Here is a 24,757-nt window from a genome sequence, read left to right as displayed (position 1 = left end):
CCGCTCACAGGCACAGCGCACACAGCTCCGCTCACAGGCACAGCGCACACTGCTCCGCTCAGTCACAGCGCGCACACAGCTCTACTTACAAGCACCTAATATGTACAGCTCCGCTACAGGCACCACGTGCACACAGCTCCGCTCACACTCACAGGCACAGCGCACACTGCTCCGCTCACACTCACAGGCACAGTGCACACAAACTTACAGCCTCAGTGCGCACTCAGCTCCGACCACTACACTCCGAACTTCCTGCAGACACACGCTTCTCTGGCCAGGCCTGACTCCTCCCACACACGTGACGGATCACATGGTCCTCGCGTCATGACAGGTCCTTTCACCACAAGCTGTAGCGTCTGCGGAGCTGTCCTCTTGCCGTGCAGTGTGAGGGCTGCAGGTAGGGAAGTGGCGGCTGCTGATGGCGCCGGCTGTGTCATCCTGTGTTGTGCATTGTGCAGGGGCTGAGCCGCCTCCTCCGTGTTGTGCGCTCTGTTTACATGGGCGGTTCAGTGCTGCGTTATGGATTAGGCCCCGGAATGACGGAGGTTGCTGTTTTATAATCACAGACCGGTCACATGAGCTGTTGTCACTTGTCATGATGACTGCGGCCGATCAGTCCCTCTTCTCCCCTGTCTGCTGTGCTGACGATCGTCCTGTGCAGAGTGGCCATGTCTGCGAGCCCGAGGGCGGACGTGCCTGAGCATTGGGCACAGTGACAGCGGAGGTCTCTGCTCTGACATTAAGGGGTTTCTAGGAGAAAGTTGTGCAGCCCCATCAGCTTCCTCTAGGATTCTAAAATAATAAAATCTTCGCCGCCCTCCACCGCTGCCCCATCCTCTCCCTCCACCGCTGCCCCATCCTCTCCCTCCACCGCTGCCCCATCATCGCCCTCCACCGCTGCCCCATCCTCTCCCTCCACCGCTGCCCCATCCTCTCCCTCCACCGCTGCCCCATCCTCTCCCTCCACCGCTGCCCCATCCTCTCCCTCCACCGCTGCCCCATCCTCTCCCTCCACCGCTGCCCCATCCTCTCCCTCCACCGCTGCCCCATCCTCTCCCTCCACCGCTGCCCCATCCTCTCCCTCCACCGCTGCCCCATCCTCGCCCTCCACCGCTGCCCCATCCTCTCCCTCCACCGCTGCCCCATCCTCTCCCTCCACCGCTGCCCCATCCTCTCCCTCCACCGCTGCCCCATCCTCGCCCTCCACCGCTGCCCCATCCTCGCCCTCCACCGCTGCCCCATCCTCTCCCTCCACCGCTGCCCCATCCTCTCCCTCCACCGCTGCCCCATCCTCTCCCTCCACCGCTGCCCCATCCTCTCCCTCCACCGCTGCCCCATCCTCGCCCTCCACCGCTGCCCCATCCTCTCCCTCCACCGCTGCCCCATCCTCTCCCTCCACCGCTGCCCCATCCTCTCCCTCCACCGCTGCCCCATCCTCTCCCTCCACCGCTGCCCCATCCTTTCCCTCCACCGCTGACCCATCCTCTCCCTCCACCGCTGCCCCATCCTTGCCCTCCACCGCTGCCCCATCCTCGCCCTCCACGGCCCGTACTGCTCCTCCACCACTGCCCCATCCTCTCCCTCCATGGCTTCGTCCTCTCCCTCCACCACTGCCCCATCCTCGCCTTCCATAGCCCCATGCTGCCCCTCCACCATTGGCCCGTCCTCTCCCTCCATGGCCCCGAACTGCCCTTCCACCTCTGGCCTACTCTTCCCACCTTGGCTATGTGCTCCTCCACCACTGTCCTGTTATTCCCTCCTTAGCCCCATTCTGCTCCTCCACCACTCCCATACTCTTCCCTCCTTGGTCCCATGCTGCCCCTCCACCACTGCCCTGCTATTCCCTCCTTGGCCCACTGCCCTGCTTTTCCCTCCTTGGTCCCATGCTGCCCCTCCACCACTGCCCTGCTCTTCCCTCCTTAGCTATGTGTTGCTCCATCACTGGCCTGCTCTTCCCTCCCTGGCCCCATGAAGCTCCACCACCACTGCCCTGCTCTTCCCTCCTTGGTCCTATGCTGGCCTCCAACACTGCCCTGCTCTTTGTTGAACTGCTGCAGTACTGAGATCACTGCTACAGAGCATATGACCGCTGCAGACAATCACTGGGCCTAGTATGATTGGCTGTCACAGTACCCAATACTCTGTAGATTTGAATATTATTCTACAGTAAGCCAATGGAGGTGAAAAATCCCTTTAAGGAAGCACTGCATGAAATAGTAACAGTTGCATTACCCTCAGATTGTAAGTAATGATCATGGCACCAAATGGGGACCTTACATGAATGAAAAGTGTCTGTACCCGTATGTGCAGCAGTAAGTGCATGATTTCTGGCATTATTACCCCCCCAGACCACCCACACAGGCATGATTGATAGCACTAAATATGTCACATAAGGGTGTGGCTAGGTAAGAATCCATGCCCCCTGCTCGGGATAGGCCCGCCCTCCATGCACTCACAGCCTCATTTACATAGAGATTTCTGATGAGCGAGCACTACCATGCTCGGGTGCTCAGTACTCATACATGGTAGTGCTCGCTCATCAGTAAGGCTACATGCGCACGCTGCGTTTTTTGGCTGCAGTTTTGTCAGCAGAACTTTCTGACATCTGACTTCCCAGCAAAGTCTATGAGTAGTCAGATTTGTCATGCGCACATTGCAGTTTATTTGTCAGCGTTTTTTTTGTCAAAAGTTTGTGACAAAAAAAATGCAGCATGTTCATTCTTCCTGCGTTTTTGTCAACATTTGTCACCCATTGAAATCAATGAGGGCATCAAAAACGCAGGAAAAATGCATGCTAATCAAAAGTGGTGCATTTTACCTGCCTTTAACCTGTGTTTTTGGTACCAAAAACGCAGGCGATTTGTCAGGAAGTGAGGTCAGGCAAGTGGTCCCGTCCCGTCCTCCATGTGTTCCCCGAAGTACCGCTGTCCCCAGGAGAGATGATGTGGAGGACGGGACTATCAGCGGCGGCAGCGAGAGGGGAAAATCAATGTTTTCAGCTGCCAATGTCCATCCCCCTCTCGCTGCCGCCGCTGATAGTCCCGTCCTCCACGTGTTCCCCGAAGTACCGCTGTCCCCAGCGTGCACGCACAGGGGAGATGATGTGGAGGACGGGACGATCAGCGGCGGCGGCAGCGAGAGGGGGATGGACATTGGCAGCTGAAAACATTCATTTTTCCCTCTCGCTGCTGCCGCCGCTGATAGTCCCGTCCTCCACGTGTTCCCCGAAGTACCACTGTCCCCAGCGTGCATGCACAGGGGAGATGATGGACCCCTCTCACCGCCGCCGCTGAAAGTCCCGTCCTCCACGCTCCTGTCAGCTCCACGCAGTAGCGCGATCAGCTGAGCTGTCACTGAGGTTACTCGCGGCCACCGCTGGATGCAGCGGTGGCCACGGGTAACCTCGGTGACAGCTCAGCTGATCACGCGGCTGTCTTCATTAGCTGCGTGGAGGTGACCGGAGCGGCGGTGTCTGTTGCTTCTCCGGTCACCTCCATGCAGCAGAGTTGGATGCGGCACTGGAGCATCCTGGATTACGCCGGACATGGAGGGCTTTGTTGGGGTTAATAAATTGGTAATGAGGGAATGTGTTTGTGTTTTTTATTTCTAATAAAGGATTTTTCAGGTGTGTGTTTATTTACTGTCACTTACAGATTAATCATGGAGGGTGTCTCATAGACGCCTGACATGATTAATCTAGGACTTATTGGCAGCTATGGGCTGCCATTAACTCCTTATTACCCCGATTTGCCAACGCTCCAGGGCAAATCGGGAAGAGCCGGGTACAGTCCCAGAACAGCCGCATCTAGTGGATGCGGCCATTCTGGGCGGCTGCTGACTGATATTGTTAGGCTGGGGGGCTCCCCATAACGTGGAGCTCCCCATCCTGAGAATAGCAGCCTTCAGCCGTATGGCTTTATCTGGCTGGCATTAAAATTGGGGGGGGACCGCACGCCAGTTTTTTTTAATTATTTATTTCTAATTTTTTTTTTTCAATTCAACAAGCTTTATGGGCTTGTTTGAACTGAAAAATACATGAAACAATTGTTGACAAAACTGCAGCCAAAAACGCACCAAAAAAGCAGCAAAAAAGCACCTACATTTTTTGTGACATTTCCAGGCTCTCTCTGACAAGGTGCAGTTTTGGCTGCAGTTTTGGCTGCAGTTTGTGAACACGAAAAAGAAGCAGCGTGCGCATGTAGCCTAATAAAGATTAAAATTATATTTTCTCGGAGATGGACTATCCAAGTAAGTCCAGTAAGCTACCGTTGTATTTTCCAACCGTACACAGCAATATAATTAAAGCTGCGGCAATTCTCTTAATACGGTTCTACTTAGTATGTTTTTACACCAAGTAGGGGATGGCTGTGCAGGCGCTGGAGAGGTCCGATGGGCCAGCTGTGAGAAATCTACCATAGAAGCCATATGTAAATCAGGAGGGACATGTACTGGAGACTTGTCTGTGCAGATAGACCGACACTAATGCCCCCCTGATTACCATGGATTTAGTAATGTCCGCCATTATTAAAGGGAAGGTGTCATCAAAAAAAAGAAAATTTCAATAACTGAAAAAATGTAAAGTATTAATGTTTTAATGTTATGTTTAAATAAAATTATTTGTTTTTAATTGAGAAAAACATATAAAATTTAAGTTTAATATTTTCTACTCTTAAGCACTAGGGGGAAAAGCTGCTGAAATCCGACTGTAGAACTACTGTAGAACTATCTCACATTACAGCTGCAGTAAAGTGGGCACAATCTGCTCTCCTGTGTGTGATGTCACCTCCCCCTCCCAATCTAGGTGTTTCCAAAAGGATAAGACAGTCAAGTTTCGGATCACAGTGCAGAGTCATTTTGATGGTGACTGCAAAGTGATCCTAATATGTCTAAAGTGTCACTAAGGCCAGCTGCATAGTGCTCCACTGTATCCCAATGCCCCCACACTGCCTGCTGACTGTATCCCAATGCCCCCACACTGCCTGCTGACTGTATCCCAATGCCCCCACACTGCCTGCTGACTGTATCCCAATGCCCCCACACTGCCTGCTGACTGTATTCCAATGCCCCCACACTGCCTGCTGACTGTATCCCAATGCCCCCACACTGCCTGCTGACTGTATTCCAATGCTCCCACATGTCCTGCTAAATTCTACTAAAAACGGGGCTGAAAGCCCATACTTACGAAGAGCTCACTGATATCCTAATCAGGCACGAATACTAAGATTCTTTATAGCAAGATACTATTTATTTTAATAGCACATGAATAGTCAATGGTACATAGGCATTAGAACTACTTTTTTAGTCATAGAATCTTATACAATAACAGAAATATGCATCAACATTACCGATATGTTGCAGCAATCCTTTCTCATCGAAGGGACTCGATTAATGTGAGAAGGAAAAACAACCCAGCCTCTTGCATCACAGGAGCAGTGTGTACACTTCAATGTCCTGGAAGGTTTCTCTAACATTAAGCGAGTCCGGTGTATTTTTATAGGAAAACTTTGTAGGTTGTGTTTTCTGAATGGTTAATTGGTCACCAGCATGTGACAGCTGAGTCATGTTCATGTAACTTGACCACAAGCTGCTGTGGGCACCAGCAGCTTCCTGCACATTTCCTGCACATTTAGCCAGTTGACAACTGGCCGACCACAGTTGACCATAGTTTTAGTGAAATATTGCAATGAGCCGTAAATTTTACAGGCCAGCTTCCTTGCACCTGTTGTCAAATAACCACGAATTTCCTGACTGTGGAACTGTAAACGTTACTTCCTCATTATCGTGGTTTTGCTTAAGATCTGTTTAACACGTATTCTTTGGTCATAGTGAAATAAGTTAAACCAGAGGACATCTCTCTCTGATACTGAATTATTGATAGGTCAAATAATATCTTGGATCACTCCTATCTTTTGATTATGATCCCTATCTAATCACACTCATTCTTCAGTCATATCACATTGGTATCACACCACACTGCCTGCTGACTTTATCCCAATGCCCCCACACTGCCTGCTGACTGTATCCCAATGCCCCCACACTGCCTGCTGACTGTATCCCAATGCCCCCACACTGCCTGCTGACTGTATCCCAATGCCCCCACACTGCCTGCTGACTGTATCCCAATACCCCCACACAGCCTGCTGACTGTATCCCAACGCCCCCACACAGCCTGCTGACTGTATCCCAACGCCCCCACACAGCCTGCTGACTGTATCCCAATGCCCCCACACTGCCTGCTGACTGTATCCCAATGCCCCCATACTGCCTACTGTTTTCCAATTCCTCGCTTAGCTTGCGGACTGTATTCCAATGTGGCATGTACTCACCTCAGACCTTCGCCTCGGCAGCTTGTCCTGTCAGACATCACAGTATGAGCAGCGGAGGCCCGAGGTGAGCACAAGCAGGGGAGGGAAGTTTGCGGCATAGGGAGGGGGGGTCGCGGCATAGTGCGGGGGAGAGGGGGTTGCGGCAGAGTGTTGGGGGGTGAACGGTAGAGTGGGGAGCAGTGCGCCAGGATCAGTAACGGTGCAATCACCGTTGCCCAGCGCCGGTTCTCACCCCATCCATCCTGGCGGGTGACGGGGAAAGTGGCAAGTGCACACGCTGTGTGCTCCACAATGATGGCGCTGATCCCCTCCCTTTGCTGTTATCTGGACATCCCAGGGGGCGCGTCCATTTCACAGCAGACGTCTTCTCTATGCAACTAAATGGGGTTGGATTCCGCCACTGTCCTCTATGCCCATGGGACTGCCATAAAGGAGGTGAGTAACTGTCGTTACAAACACCAAATCCAAGATGGCAGCCCCCAGTGCCTTCAGTAAAATTAGAATTAAATAAAAACTAAATAAACAGTGAGTTTAATTTTGTATAAAAAATACTTGATTTCATAATCACTATTATTAATACAAAATTAAAAAACCGCGACACCTTCCCTTTAATTACAATGTGCAGTAGAAGAGCCATAGTGAGTCTTATCCTTTGTTTCCTCCAAGCTGGCCTTCCAGATGGCTGCTGGGGAACCCGACGCTGAAAGCAAGCACCTTCTGGATGAGGAGTTAAGCAGTACATCCTTACAGGTAATTTCCACTGTGCTTTATTCCGGGAACTAATGATTTTGTGATTGGCTGTACTATCTCCCACCTCCATGGGTACCCTGTCACCGCTACAGTGTCCACACTATGGGCCTAGTCATCATTGCATTGAAATTGGTATCGCCATATAGTATTATTATCCTTAGTAAGGTCATGGGGGTTGATGTCATAAGGCTTCTGTCTTTCCGAATCTGGTCAATGTTAGAGTATTGTCACACTGCGCTTTTTTTTAAGTCAAAATGATCCACTTTTCAAGTGAACGGCGCTTCAGGAGTCACTTTTATTTTTCTGGCCTTTTACGTATAACTCCTACCATTTTTTTGGTCCTTTCCTGAGCAATGTGTCAGTGTGTTCTCCACCAGTCTGTTTAGTTATTTTTTTGGTGATTTTTTTTTTTAAATACCGTAATTAAAAAAATAAAAAAAATCATTCAATTAAGGAAACGTTCAGAATTTTTGTAGTGAATTCTCGTGATGAGCGAATACTAAATATTCGGGTTCGGATTATTCGTACCGACTACCGAGTACTTTTCCAGTATGTGTCATGAATGAGGAACCTAATGCAAGTTATTGGGGAACTTGAGCTTTTTTGGGGAAATCTTCAAGAAAAATGCTCAGTTTCCGCATTGACTTGCATTATGTTAGTTATTCATTATGACTACTGGAATAGTACTTGGTATTTGGTGCAAATAATCCAAACCCAAATATTTAGTATTCACTCATCACTAGTCAATTCGCTTACAAAGCTTCTGGGCTTTTTTTTTAGCCTTTTCATTGACTTCTGTTGTTATTATTGAGCTTCTTCATAGCATAAAACACCACAAGAACGGACAGTTTACATCTTTGTTTAAAGCCTGAACATATGAAGAGCAAGTTGTTTCTCGAATGAAGCAAAACAATTAGCTTGTAATGTTTAGGTTTTAATTTATGATCAACCCAACGGGGGCGATACTGGAGATTTGTCTCTGTGGGGGCATGTATTTCGTCCTAGGCAGGATGTTGACCAATCATAAGCAGGGGGTGTCATGCAAGAAAAACAAAACATGCCATCCTCGCCTCTCTGATCTCACATAACTACTGTGTAGTATATTGCAGAGCTGAGTGTGATTACAAATACCTCCATATCACTACATTGTTAATGTGGGGGGTAAGGGACAGAGCTGTGAGAGAAGAGCTGCAGTTGCAGACATGTTTTTTGTAATAACACTCAGTTCTGCTGTATTATCCTTACCCTCAACCCTGATTTCCCTGAGAGGAGATCTGCTGGCAAGGCCCCATTCACATATCCGTGTGAAAAAAGCACGTGTCGCACGGTTTGTTTTGGACATCTGTGTGTCCATCTTTGTCATCCGTGTGCTGTCCACATGTCCGTGTGACATACCAGACAAAAACGCACGATACCGAAGTAAATGTTTATGTGTAAAATATTTGCAAAGCCAGTAAAATGCTAGAGATATAATGTATAGATACAGAGATAGCTAACTTGTACAGCTATTTAGCAGTTACTAAAGAATTTAAGGAAAAAAATGATGTGGGGTTCCCCCTAATTTTCATAACTAGCACAGGTACAGCAGCAGCTGCGGGCTGCAATCCTCAGCTATTAGATGCCACTTGGCTAGTTTGAAAAATAGAGGGGATCCATCCTGATATATACTTAAAAAAAAAACGTGAGGTGTCCCCCAAATTGCTTCACCAGCCAAAGTAAAGCGGACAGCTGAGGTCTGGTATTCTCAGGTTAGAAAGGCCCATGGTTATTGGGCCCTCCACAGCCTAAAAATAACAGGCCGCAACAGACCCAGAAGTGGTGCATCTATTAGTATCTCACCTTACTGCCCTGTTGACAAATGGGGTAATATATGGGGTTGATGCCAGCTGTGAAATTACCAGCTGGCATCAAACCCTGGTATTAGTAATAGGGTGCGTCTATCAGATAGCCCTCATTACTAATCCAGTAGTTTGAAATAGAGGAAAAAAAAATATTTGAACAAAAAATTTTAGCAAAAAAAAAGTCTGCCGTAATCCATAGCAAGGTCCCAAAATGTTCTCCAAAACTGTACCTGAAAGACATAAAAAGAGAAAATTAGTGAAGAAATAAAGACAAGAGACACCCTCATTCACCAATTTATTTCCCTGCAAAACCCTCAACCTGGTCTGCCGTAATGCAATAAGGAGTTCACACGACAATCCCATTCTCACTGTCCCAGCCTATGAAGAAGAGGATGTAGGCTGGGAGAGAAGCCACTGCAGCTTCACACACTGATCTGTGTGAGAACCACTGCAGTGAACTGAGATGACCTCATGAGGTCATCCCTGATTACAGCAGTAGCAGCAGCAGGTGATAGTGTGTGAGACACCGCGGACAGGGATGAGCAGAGATCCCATAAATTCATAAGTTCACTGCCTGTGATTCTCACAAAAAAGTATCGCAAGAGGGCTCGCACAATACGTGGCTTGAGAACTGTGGGCTGTGTATTGCTGTTACAGATTAGGAGCCATCAAGACTGATAACGTCATGTGTGACACCATAGACTGTTTTGGTTTTACACTTTGATGTCTCTCCATTTATGTTGCAGGAATCTGTGAAGTCCAATAATCTCACAGTTCGTTTCTCAGTAGAGGAGCTGGAGTCACATGAAGAGAGACAAAATAAATCTTGCAAAAGTGAGACGGCGACGACCCACCAAAGCCCAACCTTAGTGGGTAGGAGGAGTTGTTATTTGTCAGGGCTTCTTCATATTTTTTTTTTTTTTTTTTTTTAATGCTTGTATAAAAAAAAAAAAAAGATTGATTTCAAGAGTTTTAGCTGGCAACAATCCTATGGTTCACCATCACAACTAATTGTTCCAAGATTTGTTCCATTAGGTCTGGTAGACCCCACTTTTCCTTGATGCTGGTGTTAATATCTCATATGGATGCCAGTTGTTGACTAAAATTATGTTGCTGATAAATTGTAATTTTTAATCAATCTTATCCCTGTATTTTTACAATAGGATACATTTACGTGAAGCCAGAAATAGTGTCACGTATTCACCGAGGAGAGGAGCTGTGTGTGAGGAGCAATTTGTATTCTCAAAAGTGGAACTGCAAAACCAGTTCTTCCACAAGTGAGTATTATTTTCTTGTGTGTCCACTCATTTATAGTAATCGGATAGTTTTGAAGGGCCTATAGATTTTTTTTTTTTTTTTATTCGATATGTTTTTCCTAGTTCTTTGTTATTTGTGGAATTGACGTCCGAGTGGAAAAGATGTTATATAAAAAACAAACTGCTAGAAAATGTAAAAATTAGAAAACACTCCAGGTCCGCACCACGCATAGACTTTAAAAGAACGAGCAGTACGCACTTTACTCTGCACTGAAGCTTAAAATGTGAAAAAAAAAAAAAAATGTGTAAAAAAAATAGACATGCAACAGTAAAAGAAAATTATGGAGCATTTAGAAGTAAGAAAGAAAAAGGCCTGAAAATATCCATGGTCATAAAGAGGGAAAATAGTCCGATCCTGAACCTCATTATTTAAACAAAAAACAACAACACTATACTAGTTAAGATAAACTTTGAAATCTATCTTTTCAAAGAAATCCACTTTTTTCACCTCCTGGACTCATTTTTCACTTTCAGTTCAAGTACCATACAGTATCTCCAGATTTTCCCATTACTTACAGTAATGTTATGTTATTTTCCGAACCCATGACTGCACCAATGAGAGAGAGGAATTCACGCCCCACTGATGGACAGGTAGCAACACCCACTTCCTCCTTCATTGGTATGCAGAGTACATGTCTGAGAAGTTGACCCTCTAAATATGCTACAAACACCGCGTTACCCCGAAAATAAAGGGTACTTTACACGCTGCGATCTCACTAGCGAGATCGCAAGCGATCGTACCCGCCCCCGTCGGTTGTGTGACACGGGTAAATCGCTGCCCGTGCCGCACAACCTCGCTAACCCCCGTCACACGCACTTAACTGCCATGCGACGTCGCTCTGGCCGGTGATCCGCCTCCTTTCTAAGGGGGCGGTTCGTGCGGCGTCATAGCGACGTCACACGGCAGACGTCCAATAGAAGCGGAGAGGCAGAGATGAGCGAGACGTAACATCCCGCCCACCTTCTTCCTTCCACATTGCCTGTGGAGGCAGGTAAGGAGATGTTTGTCGCTCCTGCGGTGTCACATACAGCGATGTGTGGTGCCGCAGGAACGACGAACAACATCGCAAATAAGCAGAGAACGATTTTTAGGACGACCTCTCCGCGGCAAATGATTTTGACCGCTTTTGCGATCGTTTAAGGTCGCTCGTACTTGTCACACACTGCGATATAGTTAATGACGCCGGATGTGCATCACAAACACTGTGACCCAGGCGATAATTCATTAATGATAACGCAGCGTGTAAAGCCCCCTTTAGGGGCTTATGATGGGGGCTTATATTCTTTTCTGCTTTGGATGGGGGTCTTATATTTGCCTGCTGTATTAGTACCCGAGGCTCGCTACACAATCCTTGGTATCTCTCCTGAGCTGAGAGTGACAGCTGCAAAGATATACATGCTGTCACTCTCAGATCAGGAGTGCCGGCTAATTAAGTGAATGCATATTTACCTTCTTTCCCACCCTGAATCCTGCCCACCACTCTGAGTCCTGCACAGCAACGACACTGTATACCAGCTGTACCGTATCACTGTTCCAGGATTGCACCACAATCCTTGGTGGCTCTCCTGACCTGAGATTGACAGCTACATAGACATACTCGCTGTCACTCTCACATCAGGAAGGCTGCCGATTATTGCGGTGAGCAAGCGCATAGCTAATTAAGAGAATAAATATTCACTCTCCTCTCCCGTAATCCTGGCCACCGTTTTGAGTCCTGCACTGCAGCCTGAGGATCGCATCACAGTCATCGGCAACTCTCCTGAGCTGAGTGTAACAGCTGCATAGACATACATGCTGTCACTTTCAGCTGGGTAGAGTCGCTGATAATTGTGATGCAATCCTCGGGCTGGCAGAACTGGTAATACAGCAGGCAGAGTTCGGGTGCAGTGCCGGACTCAGAGCGGTGGGTGGGATTACAGGAGAGGAGGGTGAATATTCATTAATTAGCCTAGGATAAGAGCAACACAAGGGGATAATTAAAGTTATGTATCCTGAAATAGGGCTGCACACATCCTATTTTACGATACTGTAAAGGCCCTGTCACACACAGAGATAAATCTGCGAAAGATCTGTGGTTGCAGTAAAATTGTGGACAATCAGTGCCAGGTTTGTGGTTGTGTACAAATGGAACAATATGTCCATGATTTCACTGCAACCACAGATCTGCCAAAGATTTATCTCTGTGTGTGACAGGGCCTTAAGTTTAAGTACGCAACGAGGGCTTATTTTTCAGTATGGCTTATATTTCAAGCCTGCACCTAATATAAATAGAAATTATTCCTGTTATTATCATACCCCATACAACTCCACTAGGAGAACCAAGATTGTACTGTTTAGATCAACCTACGACTCAAACTGGGAGAATTACTGAAATTCTTAATGGTTTGAAAGAACATTAACTCCAGGATGTGTAATCTTCATGGCATCCAAGCTTCATGCTCCGAGCTCCTCTGGCCACAGGACCGGACACCACTGAGGGAGGAAGTGGGTATTCCCTTTTCACCTTGCTTTAGGCTTTGTGTCCAGCTATGGGACATGGACTCATCTCTCTCTGGGTGAAAAGAAAATGTTGGTTGTAATTTCAAGACCTTCAATGCAACAAGTTGCCACGACCCAACCAAGACCCTTTCATGCCAAACCTGAACCAGAAAAAAATAGCCAAAGCAAAAAACGAATTATTATTATTATTATTTATTATTATTATAGCGCCATTTATTCCATGGCGCTTTACATGTGAAAGGGGGGCTACATAACAGGGACAAGTACAATAATCATTAACAATTCAAGGCACAGACTGGTATAGGGGGAGAGAGGTCCCTGCCCGCGAGGGCTCACAGTCTACAAATGTTACAGATCTTTGATCATATGTCGAAACAGAAGTTCCAGGCGGCACACAATCCTTCAAGGTGCACGTGTCCAAGGAAGGCATCCACAGTATAATTAATACAAAGGACCGGCACTCCAAATCTTCTGAAATATTTTTGTAGTTTATTCCATCATGTCAACAGAAAGCATATCAACTGTTGATGTGATAGAAATAAGCAAGACTGGGAGCCATTTTGGTAATTGCCCTGGGTTCCAGTTTCCAATAGGCCCTTTTAAAAATTGAACCCACAGGAGCATTCTGACATGAGTTCCTTCAATGCCTTAGTCAACCAGGGATTTTAATCTTACCCGTTATTTGTTTGCTCATTGTATGGTGCTGAATAGATTATTGACTGGGTATTGAAAGTACTATGTGGGGCTGTATGATTGTATTATTTCAGTACGGTGCAGAGGTATTAGGCTATGTGCGCACGTTGCGTTTTTTCCCGCGGAAACACTGCGTTTTGAACTGCAGTGTAACTGCATGCGTTCAGCTTCCCCATCAAAGTCTATGAGAAAGCCGAAAAATCAATGCACACGCTGCGTTTCTAAACGCAGCGTTTTGGATGCCCAAAATCGCTGCGGAAAAAAAAGCAACATGTCCCTTCTTTTGTGCGTTGTAGCTGCGTTCTCCACCCATTGAAATCAATGATGTGGGTCAGAACGCAACCAAAATGCACTTGGACTGCATTTTTGTTGCGTTCCGCATGCTTTAAACGCAAGTCTTTTCAGTCTCTCTCTGTCAATGTCGGTCAATCTCTGTCTGTGGATGTCGGTGAATCTCCCTCTGTCTGTTGGTCGGTCGGTCTCTTTCTCTGTCAGTTGGTCGCTCTGTCTGTCCCTCTCTCTGTCCGTCGGTCAGTCCCCCCTTCCTCTCTCATACTCACCGTTCCCCGATTCCCCGATCACCGGCGCGGCGCTGCACGGCGTTCACACTGCTCCGGCGGCTTTTCCTCTTTTGAAAATGCCGGCCGCTTATTATTCAATCTCGTATTCCCTGCTTTCCCCGCTCACCGGCACCTATGATTGGTTGCTGTCAGAAACGCCCCCACGCTGAGTGACAGCTGTCTCACTGCAACCAATCACAGCCGCAGGTGGGCGGATCTATATCGTGCAGTAAAATAAATAAATAAATAAAAAAAAACGACGTGCGGTCCCCCCCAATTTTGATACCAGCCAAGATAAAGCCACGCGGCTGAAGGCTGGTATTCTCAGGATGGGGAGCGCCACGTTATGAGGAGCCCTCCATCCTAACAATATCAGCCAGGAGCCGCCCAGAATTGCCGCATCCATTACATGCGACAGTCCCGGGACTTTACCCGGCTCATCTCGAAGTGCCCTGGCGCTGTGGCAATCGGGGTAATAAGGGGTTAATGGCAGCAGCCCATAGCTGCCACTAAGTCCTAGGTTAATAATGATAGGCGTCTCCCCGAGATACCTTCCATGATTAACCTGTAAGTGAAAGTAAATAAACACATACACCCGAAAAAATCATTTATTTGGAATAAAAGACAAAAAAACACCCTCTTTCACCACTTTATTAAAATCCCCAAATACCCCTCCAGGTCCGGCGTAAATCAGAGGTCCCGCGACGCATCCAGCTTTGCTACATGAAGCTGACAGGAGCGGCAGTAGAACACCGCCGCCCCTGTGAGCTCCACGCAGCAACTGAAGTGAATCGGGCTGTCAGCGGGGACGTCACTGAGGTAATGCCGGTGTGTGTGCGGTGATGATGAGGGCTGTAGTGTCGGGATGTGTGCGGGGGATGTCAGGTTGTGTGCGGGGATGTCGGCGGTAATGTCAGGATGTGTGCGGGGATATCGGCGGTAATGTCTGGATGTGTGCGGGAATGTCGAGTTGTGTGCAGGGATGTCGGCGGTAATGTCAAGATGTGTGCGGGGATGTCGGCGGTAATGTCGGGATGTGTGTGGGGATGACGGCAGTAATGTCGAGATGTGGGCGGTAATGTCTGGATGTGTGCGGTAATGTCGGTACGTGTGCGGGGATGTCGGCGGGAATGTCGGGTTGTGTGCGGGGATGTGGCGGTAATGTTGGGTTGTGTGCGGGGATGTCGGCAGTAATGTCGGGTTGTGTGCGGAGATGTCGGCGGTAATGTCAGGATGCGTGCGGGGATGTGGGCGGTAATGTCGGGCTGTGCGGGGATGTCGGCGGTAATGTCGGGATGTGTGTGGGAATGTCGGGATGTGGGCGGTAATGTCGGGGTGTGCGGGGATGTGGGCGGTAATGTCGGGATGTGGGCGGTAATGTCAGGATGTGTGCGGGGATGTAGGCGGTAATGTCAGGATGTGTGCGGGGATGTGGGCGGTAATGTCGGGATGTGGGCGGTAATGTCGGGATGTGGGCGGTAATGTCGGGATGTGGGCGGGGATGTAGGCAGTAATGTCGGGATGTGTGTGGGAATGTCCACGCTAATGTCGGGGTGTGTGGTGAAGATGATAATCAGGATGCCACACACAGACAGAGCTGCGGTATGACAATGAAGTTGATTGCAGTTCATCCGAGTTCATTCTCATCGCCCGACTCTGTGTCAGCTGTCAGCCGGCATGTAGCAGAGATGAATTGCCGAGGGAACGCACTGTCAAAAATGCATCCAAAACGCATGGAAAAAGCATCCAAAATGCATGCGTTGTGGATGCATTTTATTTTATAAATGCAGTGTCCAGTCTGCCAGAGGGTGCGTTCTTTTCCGCACTGCAGAGAACGCAACGTGCGCACATAGCCTTACTGTAACATTGTATGATTTTAGTATTTTGCACTGATTGGCAGTATTATGTGGGCTGTATATAAAAACTTGTGCCTGTGATTTAGTGGCAGTATTTGGGTATAAAATTGGAGAATCAAGGAGCTCTATTTGGCCTTTTGTTCCAGACTCAATGTTCTGTACAAATAGTCTTGAAATTATCTTAATCCATCATGTTTAACCCTTGTTTGACACCATATTGGGGGGGGGGGAATTAATGTGCAAGGGGTCACCTTGACCACATGGCACTAGACAAGGGTGAAAAAAAAGAATAAAAGCAGACATATTTTCTAGAATCCGTCAAAAATCACAGAGGTCTTTGAGCTGGAAAGGATATTTTAACCATTTCCTGACTTCTCACAGTGGGCAAGTGCTGTGTTATACAGTCTGTCTCTATAATATAAGTGAGCAGAGCCAGCTCAGGTTGCTGCTGTTTAATTATTTTATTGCAACTGTACAACCGAAAGCAGCATATAGGGGTTGTGATCCTGTTAGTGTGCAAATTTGGGTCTCATCCCCCCCTCTTAACACAGCATGTGATCACAGGGTGCTGATCGCTTGCCAAAGCCTACTGAAGGCCCTTGTCGTCATCATGTCGGTATGTATATGAAGCCCTTTATCATCGTAAAGGACAACAAAAAAATAAAACAGTCTGTGTCACTGCGCCTGTCAAAGCTCAATATATGAAAATACAGAAATAATTAACCCATATGGTTTTGTTGTCTTCTTTACCTCTTCTGCATAAACAAGCCCTCAATGAATATGTTGGTATCTAAGGCCTGCTGGAGACAAGTACATAAAAAAATCATCCGGGTTTCATCTAGAAAACTCAATTTTCATCCGTGTGCCACTTGTGTGACATCCGTGTGCCACATGGATGTTTTGTGTAAAATCTGACATGTTTGTTTTTTTAACACACCTATAGATTTGAATGCGTGAGTCTTATCTGATATACATAGAAAAATAGTAAATAAAGCAATTTTTCTCATGTATACTCAGACCCAGCCCCTAGTGCATAATATGGGTCAGTGTACTGTCCGAGTGCTTTCCAATCAAAAATTGGATAGGATGTGTCTGAACTAATATATATATATATATATATATATATATAATATATATATAATTTTTTTATATATATATATATATATATATATATATATATATATAATAAATATATACACACACACTCATCCGCATGAGCCCTAGAGAAGGGGATGACAATCTCTACATCTAGTTGTAGATCCTGTATAGTGAGGGTTCATGGCATAGAGCAACATCTTATGATCTTATGTATATTGAACCATTTCTTGGAAACAAGATCACTGTGTTTTGTTTTTGTTTTTTTGTTAATAGGTAGATGTAAAAGTGACAGAATTGAGGAAGCCGGCCGGACTGCGGTCAACTCTTCAGATGATACTGTATTAGAAGATAATGGAAGTGGACAGCAGGATTATAACCTCAGAGAAAGACATGCTCTTCATATTAGAGGCGTACACACTGGGGCATTTATTAAGTCAGCCCCAGATACTACTGAAGTAGAAAGCCCACCCAATTCCATAAACATTTTGAAGAAACCTTGTATTTCAACCGTACAGTATGGAAGTGCAAATTCCATAAATGATCAACTAAGAGATGAGCATTGCGTAGAAAAGGGGGCACCGTTTTATAAATCATCAACCCTGAACCCACAGAAACCCCGTACGCGGAGGAAACATTGCATGAGCGGTAGGGGGACGAATGTTGAGGCTGCCTTTGACTCTTTACAATCTAAAGCAATCCCAGAAACTAAACCGAAGCCGACTAAATCATACATCTGTACAGTGTGTGGCAAGAGTTTTACCCAAAATGCCAGCCTCATCATCCATCACAGAACACACACAGGTGAAAGACCCCATGTCTGTAAGGAGTGTGGGAAAAGCTTTATAAGTAGCGCATATCTGGTTATGCACCAGAGAATCCACACGGGGGAACGGCCATACGTGTGCAAAGAGTGCGGGAAAAGCTTTATAAACAGCTCCAACCTGATCATACATAGGAGAGTGCACACCGGAGAGCGACCCTATGTCTGCAATGAATGTGGAAAGAGCTTCCGCCACAGCTCGGATCTCGTCCGACACCAAAAAGTCCACACCGGTGAGAGGCCCTACTCATGTACAGAATGTGGGAAATGCTTTTTCCGAAGCTCTCATCTTATTAGACATCGGAGGATTCATACGAAGAGCTAGAGGAACTATTTCATTTATTTATTAGTGTATTCATTGACTTTTCTGTGTAATTGACACATTGCCAAATATCTTGTACTTCTTGCACTTTTATAAAGAATTGCTCTAAATAACTACAACTCACAATATGCTTCAGCGGCCAATAATGAAATGAAGTGCCACAGCTTTCCTGCATCCTAAAAAGATATTTTCAAGCACACTTTACAGTCCTTCTGTATATCACCCAAACACCGCACTTTACAACCATCAGCTTAAAAGAGGACTTTTAGCAGGCACGGTATGTAGTGGCAGAATAATGGCTGCGTCATCTAGAAATTTGCTGCTGGTGCGTAATGTTTTTAGAACTTTTTTGATCTTATTGCTTGCCCACATAAACAAAGTAAAAAAAAAATAATTATACATATATTTATATATATATATATATTGACCCCTGGGGTGATCCACCTGGATCTTAAAGTCATCAATAGTTTGCTAATATCTGTATTAAACATTCTTATTCCATTATATTCATCTGTATCTGACTACAGTTAAATCTGCTTAGCCCGCTTTAGGTCTATATGCTGAATATTTTTATATATTTTTATATTTTTGTCACATCCCACTTTAGAAAAAAAAGTGTATTCAATTTCACATTACTCTGGAGAGGAATTTGCTATATGTGGCCACTCAGTGGATGGAATATGAACTGCGGCATGTCATGGGCTTGTAATTAGGGTTGATCGAATACTTCGATTATTCGGCTTCGCAAATGTTTTCCGAATACCTCGCCACTATTCGCGAATATTCGATGCGCAATGTAAGTTTATGGGAAACCCGAATAACCACTATTTGGTACTATTCAGGCTTCCCATAGACTTACATTGCCCAACAAATAGTCGACTAGCGGCGAGGTATTTGGAAAATATTCGCGAAGCCGAATAGTGGAGATATTCGATCATCTCTACTTGTAATGTTTTGAGAGAGCGCTATCCAGCGCTATGAAGAGCCTTTCTAACCATTAATATAGCTAGCAAATGTATTTTACCAATATACATTGATTACCTAAGTGTCCCATTTGGTCAAATCAGCCACAGATCCCATGACTGCACTAATTGGATATTTCAGCACTTCTACTGATGGATGCCTCATGAGTGTCTATGACTTCCGAACTCAACAGTAGCAACAATGTCTACTATTTGGGCTGAGAATTCCTTCTCTCCAACTGAGAAGGCATTGAGAAAGTTGTTAGGTTCATGCTCATTTGAGATGAAGAACCACCCAGACAATGTGGCATCTAGATGTGATGGCAGCATAAGTGCCAAAAGATCCAAATAGTTCAATCACATGACCTGTGAGTGATTTAGACCCTAGTGGTAATAAAAGAGAATGATTAAAATGCCCTGACTGCATATACTACTGTATAGACAGGTTCTTCATAGTGCCTGACATCACGCTTAACTAAATTTGCAATAAGGTAAGTGTTGCACATCTGTACTCATGTTTCCTTAGCTTCCCTCAGAAACACCACTTTATGGCAGATATTGGAAATTTCCTACTGCAATTTTCCTGCAAGGAGGTTAACCCTAGAACGCGCAACAATAGAAATCAATCATAGAAAACAAGTAACCTAGGAGGCCTGCGATGCCCCAGATATGCGTTCTAGGGTTAAAGGCCCTACACGTCCATTCATTTAGAAATCAAACTAGAAAACCTTGACTTGATCTCACAATTTTACCATTTATTTTTTTAGTATGGAGGTTGGGGTCATGACTATTGTAGCCAACCATTCAAGCATTTTGTACATTCAAACTGGACCCAAAAACTCACTTTGCAGAAATATTCCTGGTGATTCACTTCTGGTTTTTTTTTTTTATAAGTTCTGTTTTTCCGTAGTCTGTGTCAAGGATCTAAGAGAATGATCACATTTCTAGAATTTGTCCGTACTCTAAGGACTTGATATTTAACCCATGCAATCATGGCAGAAAGTGTTGAAATTGTTCAAAAAATTGAAGTATTTCATCCAGAAAATTATTGAAATTACATGTTTTGTTATATATATGTTTATTTCCTTTGTGTGTATTGTTAAAACGCAAAATGGACAGAATGTAACACAAACCTCCAAAAATGGGCCAGACAAAATTGTTGGCAACCTCAACTTAATATTCTGTCACACACCCTTTGGAATAAATAACTGCACTCAATTGCTTACTATAACTATCATCAGGCTTCTTAAGCGGGCTTTACACGCTACGATTTCGCTACAGCGATCTCGTTGGGGTCACGGATTTTGTGACGCACATCCGGACGCTGTAGCGATGTCGTAGCGTGTGACTCCTAGGAGCGATTTTGTATCATTGCAAAAACGTCCAAAATCGCTCCTCGTTGACATGGGGGTCCGCTGCCAGTTATCGCTGCTGTCGCAGGGGCGAAGTTGTTCCTCGTTCCTGCGGCAGTGTACATCGCTACATGTGACGCCGCAGGAACGAGGATCATCTCCTTACCTGCCTCCGGCCACAATGCGGAAGGAAGGAGGTGGGCGGGATGTTATGTCCCGCTCATCTCCGCCCCTCCGCTTTCATTGGGCGGCCGCATAGTGATGTCGCTGTGACGCCGAACGGACCGTCCCCTTAGAAAGGAGGCGGTACGCCAGTCACAGCGACGTCGCTATGCAGGTAAGTATGTGTGACGGGGGTGCCGGATTTTGAGCGCGACGGGCAGCGATATGCCAGTTTTGCACAAACGATGGGGGTGGGTCGCATGCTAGCGATATCGGGCCGGTACAATGGGAACATCAGACATTTCATCATTTTTATGATACAATAATCAAGATATTTAGATAGAACATAAAATATATTTATTGGAATACAACTTTAGAACACAAAAAACTGTAATAAATTGTAAATATGTAATACACTGTAATATAGATTGCCTATATATATATATATATATATATATATATATATATATATATATATATAAAAGTAACACTATGCTATGTAATGAACTATGTAAGTGGCAAAAAAAATCAGTTTTCAACAAAAATATACTAAATAACATTTGTGCAGTGAGTCTATGAATTTGTTGTAAGAAATAGAATTGCCTCCATCAGATCCTCCTTCATAGATGACCTCAAATCTGACCTAATAATTTTAAGGCTAGAGGACAACCTCTCTACACTAACTTGGGTTGGAGGCAAAGCCGTAACCACATGGTCAACATCTCTAACAATTTCCCGGTATAAAGGAATTGCCTCATGCACAGTCAGTTTTGATGAACGGTTGAATTTTTCTATTTCTTTGAGAGCAAGTGAAATATTTGCTGAAATATGGTCAATCTGCTGCTATAGGAGACGGAGTGAAATCTTTTTCCTTGCGGCAACGCTTTGCCTGCTCCATGTCACCCAAATACTTGTCCAAGTTAAACTCATTTGACAAGGATGAAGATATGGCAGCAGTAGCACTGTCAGGACCCAAGTCCTCTTGCGCCTAGCAGTCCTATAGCCACTCATCCTAACTGCTTCCTCAGTCAGATCTTCTTTACCTTTAGTAAGCTGTTGATCATCAAGCAGTATACGATGACTTGGGTCCACATAAACAGCTGCCAGAAGAATTTTATTTTCCAATAGCTGTGTCTCTCTCTCAGTTTCATTGAAGCAGAAATGCCAGATGCGATTAAACCTCCTCTTTGGGACAGTCAGAATTTCAGTTTCCTCCACCCCCTTATGAAAAGGCCAGGAGTTAAATCCTCAGCTTGTAATTTTTTAGTCACGGTAAATGGGTGATTAAGCAATTCCTTCAATTCAGCCACCTGTGTCCATTCACCTTCATTTAGGGTTACCTGAGGGTTCGCCATAGCTATAAGAAACGGTTTTATTTCACGCAATCGCTCAATAATTAAATAAGTGCAGCCCCACCGAGTGGCTTGAGCGACCATTGCCCCTTTGCCAGCACTTCTCACATTTCATAATTTTCCTAAATTCCTATGAAAAAATATTCAGCACATTCTGCATTGAACTACTGTACCCAATTTATTATATATTTTTGGAGTCGCAGTTGGTCCATTTTATACCGACTCCGACTCCACTGCCCTGATCTTTATGACCTCAAAAATGCACCAGAAATGCAGTGAAATATTCCCTGTGTGAACAATAGCCTTACACCTCTCAGCTGGAATTTTGGACCACTTTTTTGCAAACTGCTCCAGGTCTCTCATATTTGAAAGGTGCATTTTTTTTCTCACTTTTGTTTTGTTCCAATATTCACAAAGGAAATAAACATGTGTAGGACAAAATGTGTAATTGCAATAATTTTCTGGTATAAATACTTAATTTTCTAGAAATAATTTCAAGGGTGCCAACACTTTTGTCCATGACTGTTTAGTAATATTCTGTGCTTATTCTTAAAGGGAATAGATGACTTCACATGTCCGAATAGAGAACCTTTTCTGTGCAATCTACATTGTGTAATTTCTCTGTTAATCTTCCTGGAAATGCATGTCTCAATAACTGCGTGTGGGCACTCGACTTAGAAGGGTTTTCCAGTTTCAAAAAATCCTGATTCCCGGGCTGTAGGGGTTTTTTTTTTGGGGGGGGGTGTTTATCACTCCTATGGGCTGAGTCTCCAGAGCATTGATACCATGTCGACAGCACTGTAGCCAATAACCGAGCTCATCAGCGCTGTCCAAATTGAAGGCACGAGCCTCTGACTTCACTGTATCGCTATTGACATGATATCAGCGCTGCAAACAACAGACACCGGAAACAGCGGCGGAGACTCAGCGATGGACCCGGTGAATGTGCGTAAGGAACAGTTTATTTTTGTAAAACAAACTGCAGCTGTGAGAATGGGCTTTCCTGAAACTGGAATAATACATTAACATAATAATGGGAACTATTATTTTTTATAGATTTAGTCGTGGAATAAACAAAGCAATAAAAAATGCCAATATACTTATGTGTCACAAACTTCAGATGAAACTAGCAATACAGCACTTTATTACTATTTTTTGTATTAACTTTAGAGGTGTTGCAGTCTCTTGACATCTGTCTGCATCTTCTCCATGTCTCTCAGAATCTCATACACTTTAGTTATTGTGCAAATATCAAAAGACAATCAGATTGGTCACGATTATTATAGGTTTGCTTTTGCTTATATATTTCCGATAGATACACTGCCCCTGACGTTTTGCCGATAACATGTTGCTGAACCCATTCTTACTAAATTGCATTGGATACCAATCAAGGCATAGAAGAGGTGATTGGTGCCTTTGTTTCCTCATTATATATATATTTATGGAATAACACTGAATATGCCAAAAATTGCTGATTAATGTAGGATCTATGTGTCGGAGACTCTCGTATTGTGTCGGAAAGGAATCGCGAGACATCTGTTCTCAATTTACAGTGGCATCTCTCCCAATGACTACCATGAAGAGGGGGCCAGGCATGTGTGTGTCCTTCTTCATTGTAGTATATGGAAGTTATGGGAAGAGACAGAAGCATCTGTGAAACAGGATAACAAAATGTTTTCTGGTTTTGCTATATCAATTTTCTTACGTGAAAGTACTCCACAAACCTGTCATTAGTCTTCTACCTTGCAGCAGTGACCCTTTGTAACCACTTATCACCCTGTGATGCATGGAAGCAGCACTCTACCATCACAGATCAATGACTAGACAAAAAAATGCTTACACGTACAGTATGTTTCTAATCATACGTTATCATACTTATGCTATATCTGTACCTTGTTACTGGAGTTTCTGTGAATGATGTCATTTTTTTATTGCAGATCATAAACATCAATATGTAAATTATTAGTTCCTTTGTCCAAGTGTAACGTGGTTTATTTCAATATTAACCCCTCCACAACATTTGACATATATTTACGTTTTCCGCCAAGAGCTCAGCGTATGTTATAGCTGATCTCTGGCTGTCACAGCCAGGGCCAGTTCCTGCACCACCCCTGGCTGTTTAATCCCCTAAATGCCACAATCAGTAGCGATCACAGCTTTAAGAAGGTTAAGAAAGGAAGTGCACTCTCACCCGATCGGGACAGCCATGATGTGGTCACGGGAACCAAGTCATTCCCATGGCAAGCCGAGGTCATGATAACAACTGCTGGGTCAGTCAGTTATGACATGCTGTTAGATCATGCTATGAACATTGTCTAACAGGCTTCTCTCAGTGTCACACTGACAGGTTTAATGTATTGCAATGCTTGTATTTATGTCAAATACTGTATTTATGTAAAAACAAACAAAAAAAAAAGTACATTTGGTATCCCCCGCACCACCATCCTTAACCTCTTCAGTGAACACCGTAAAATAAACAGTGAAAACCGTCGTTTCATACAGCTGCTAAAAAAGTGGAATAAAATTCGATAAAAAACGATCCGTTGCATAAGTTTTTTCATGCGGCCCGTCCGTTTTTTGACGAATGCGGCTTGATACTGAGCATGCGCATTGCAAAAGACGCATCCGGTGGCCGTATGCGGTTTTTGCCGCAGGACGCCGCATCCGGCGTCCATAGGCTTGCATTGTAATTCGCGCCGGATTCGTCGATGCGTTTTTTTCGACTCACAAAAAAACGTGCCGGACGCAACGCAAGGCCATGCAGCACAATACAGCGCTAATGCAAGTTTATGCGGAAAAAAACGCAACCAGCGGCAAAAAAAGGTTGCATTTTTTCTGCAAAGCGCC

General features: G+C 45.1%; 1 protein-coding gene across 1 annotated transcript; it reads left to right on the top strand.

Moving 5' to 3' along the window:
• The first annotated feature begins 299 nt into the window (after nucleotides 1-299).
• On the top strand, nucleotides 300-23,884 carry LOC142291213 (uncharacterized). Its single transcript, XM_075335572.1, has 5 exons — nucleotides 300-397; nucleotides 6,993-7,076; nucleotides 9,664-9,790; nucleotides 10,081-10,194; nucleotides 17,214-23,884. The coding sequence occupies exons 2-5, from the start codon at nucleotides 7,005-7,007 to the stop codon at nucleotides 18,083-18,085; spliced, it is 1,185 nt and encodes a 394-aa protein (XP_075191687.1). The 5' UTR covers nucleotides 300-397; nucleotides 6,993-7,004; the 3' UTR covers nucleotides 18,086-23,884.
• The last annotated feature ends 873 nt before the right edge of the window (nucleotides 23,885-24,757 follow it).

Source organism: Anomaloglossus baeobatrachus, chromosome 2, assembly GCF_048569485.1.
Source record: "Anomaloglossus baeobatrachus isolate aAnoBae1 chromosome 2, aAnoBae1.hap1, whole genome shotgun sequence".
NCBI classification, from domain to species: domain Eukaryota; kingdom Metazoa; phylum Chordata; class Amphibia; order Anura; family Aromobatidae; genus Anomaloglossus; species Anomaloglossus baeobatrachus.
Note: the sequence above shows the minus strand (reverse complement) of the source record. Positions and strands in the feature narration are given on the sequence as shown.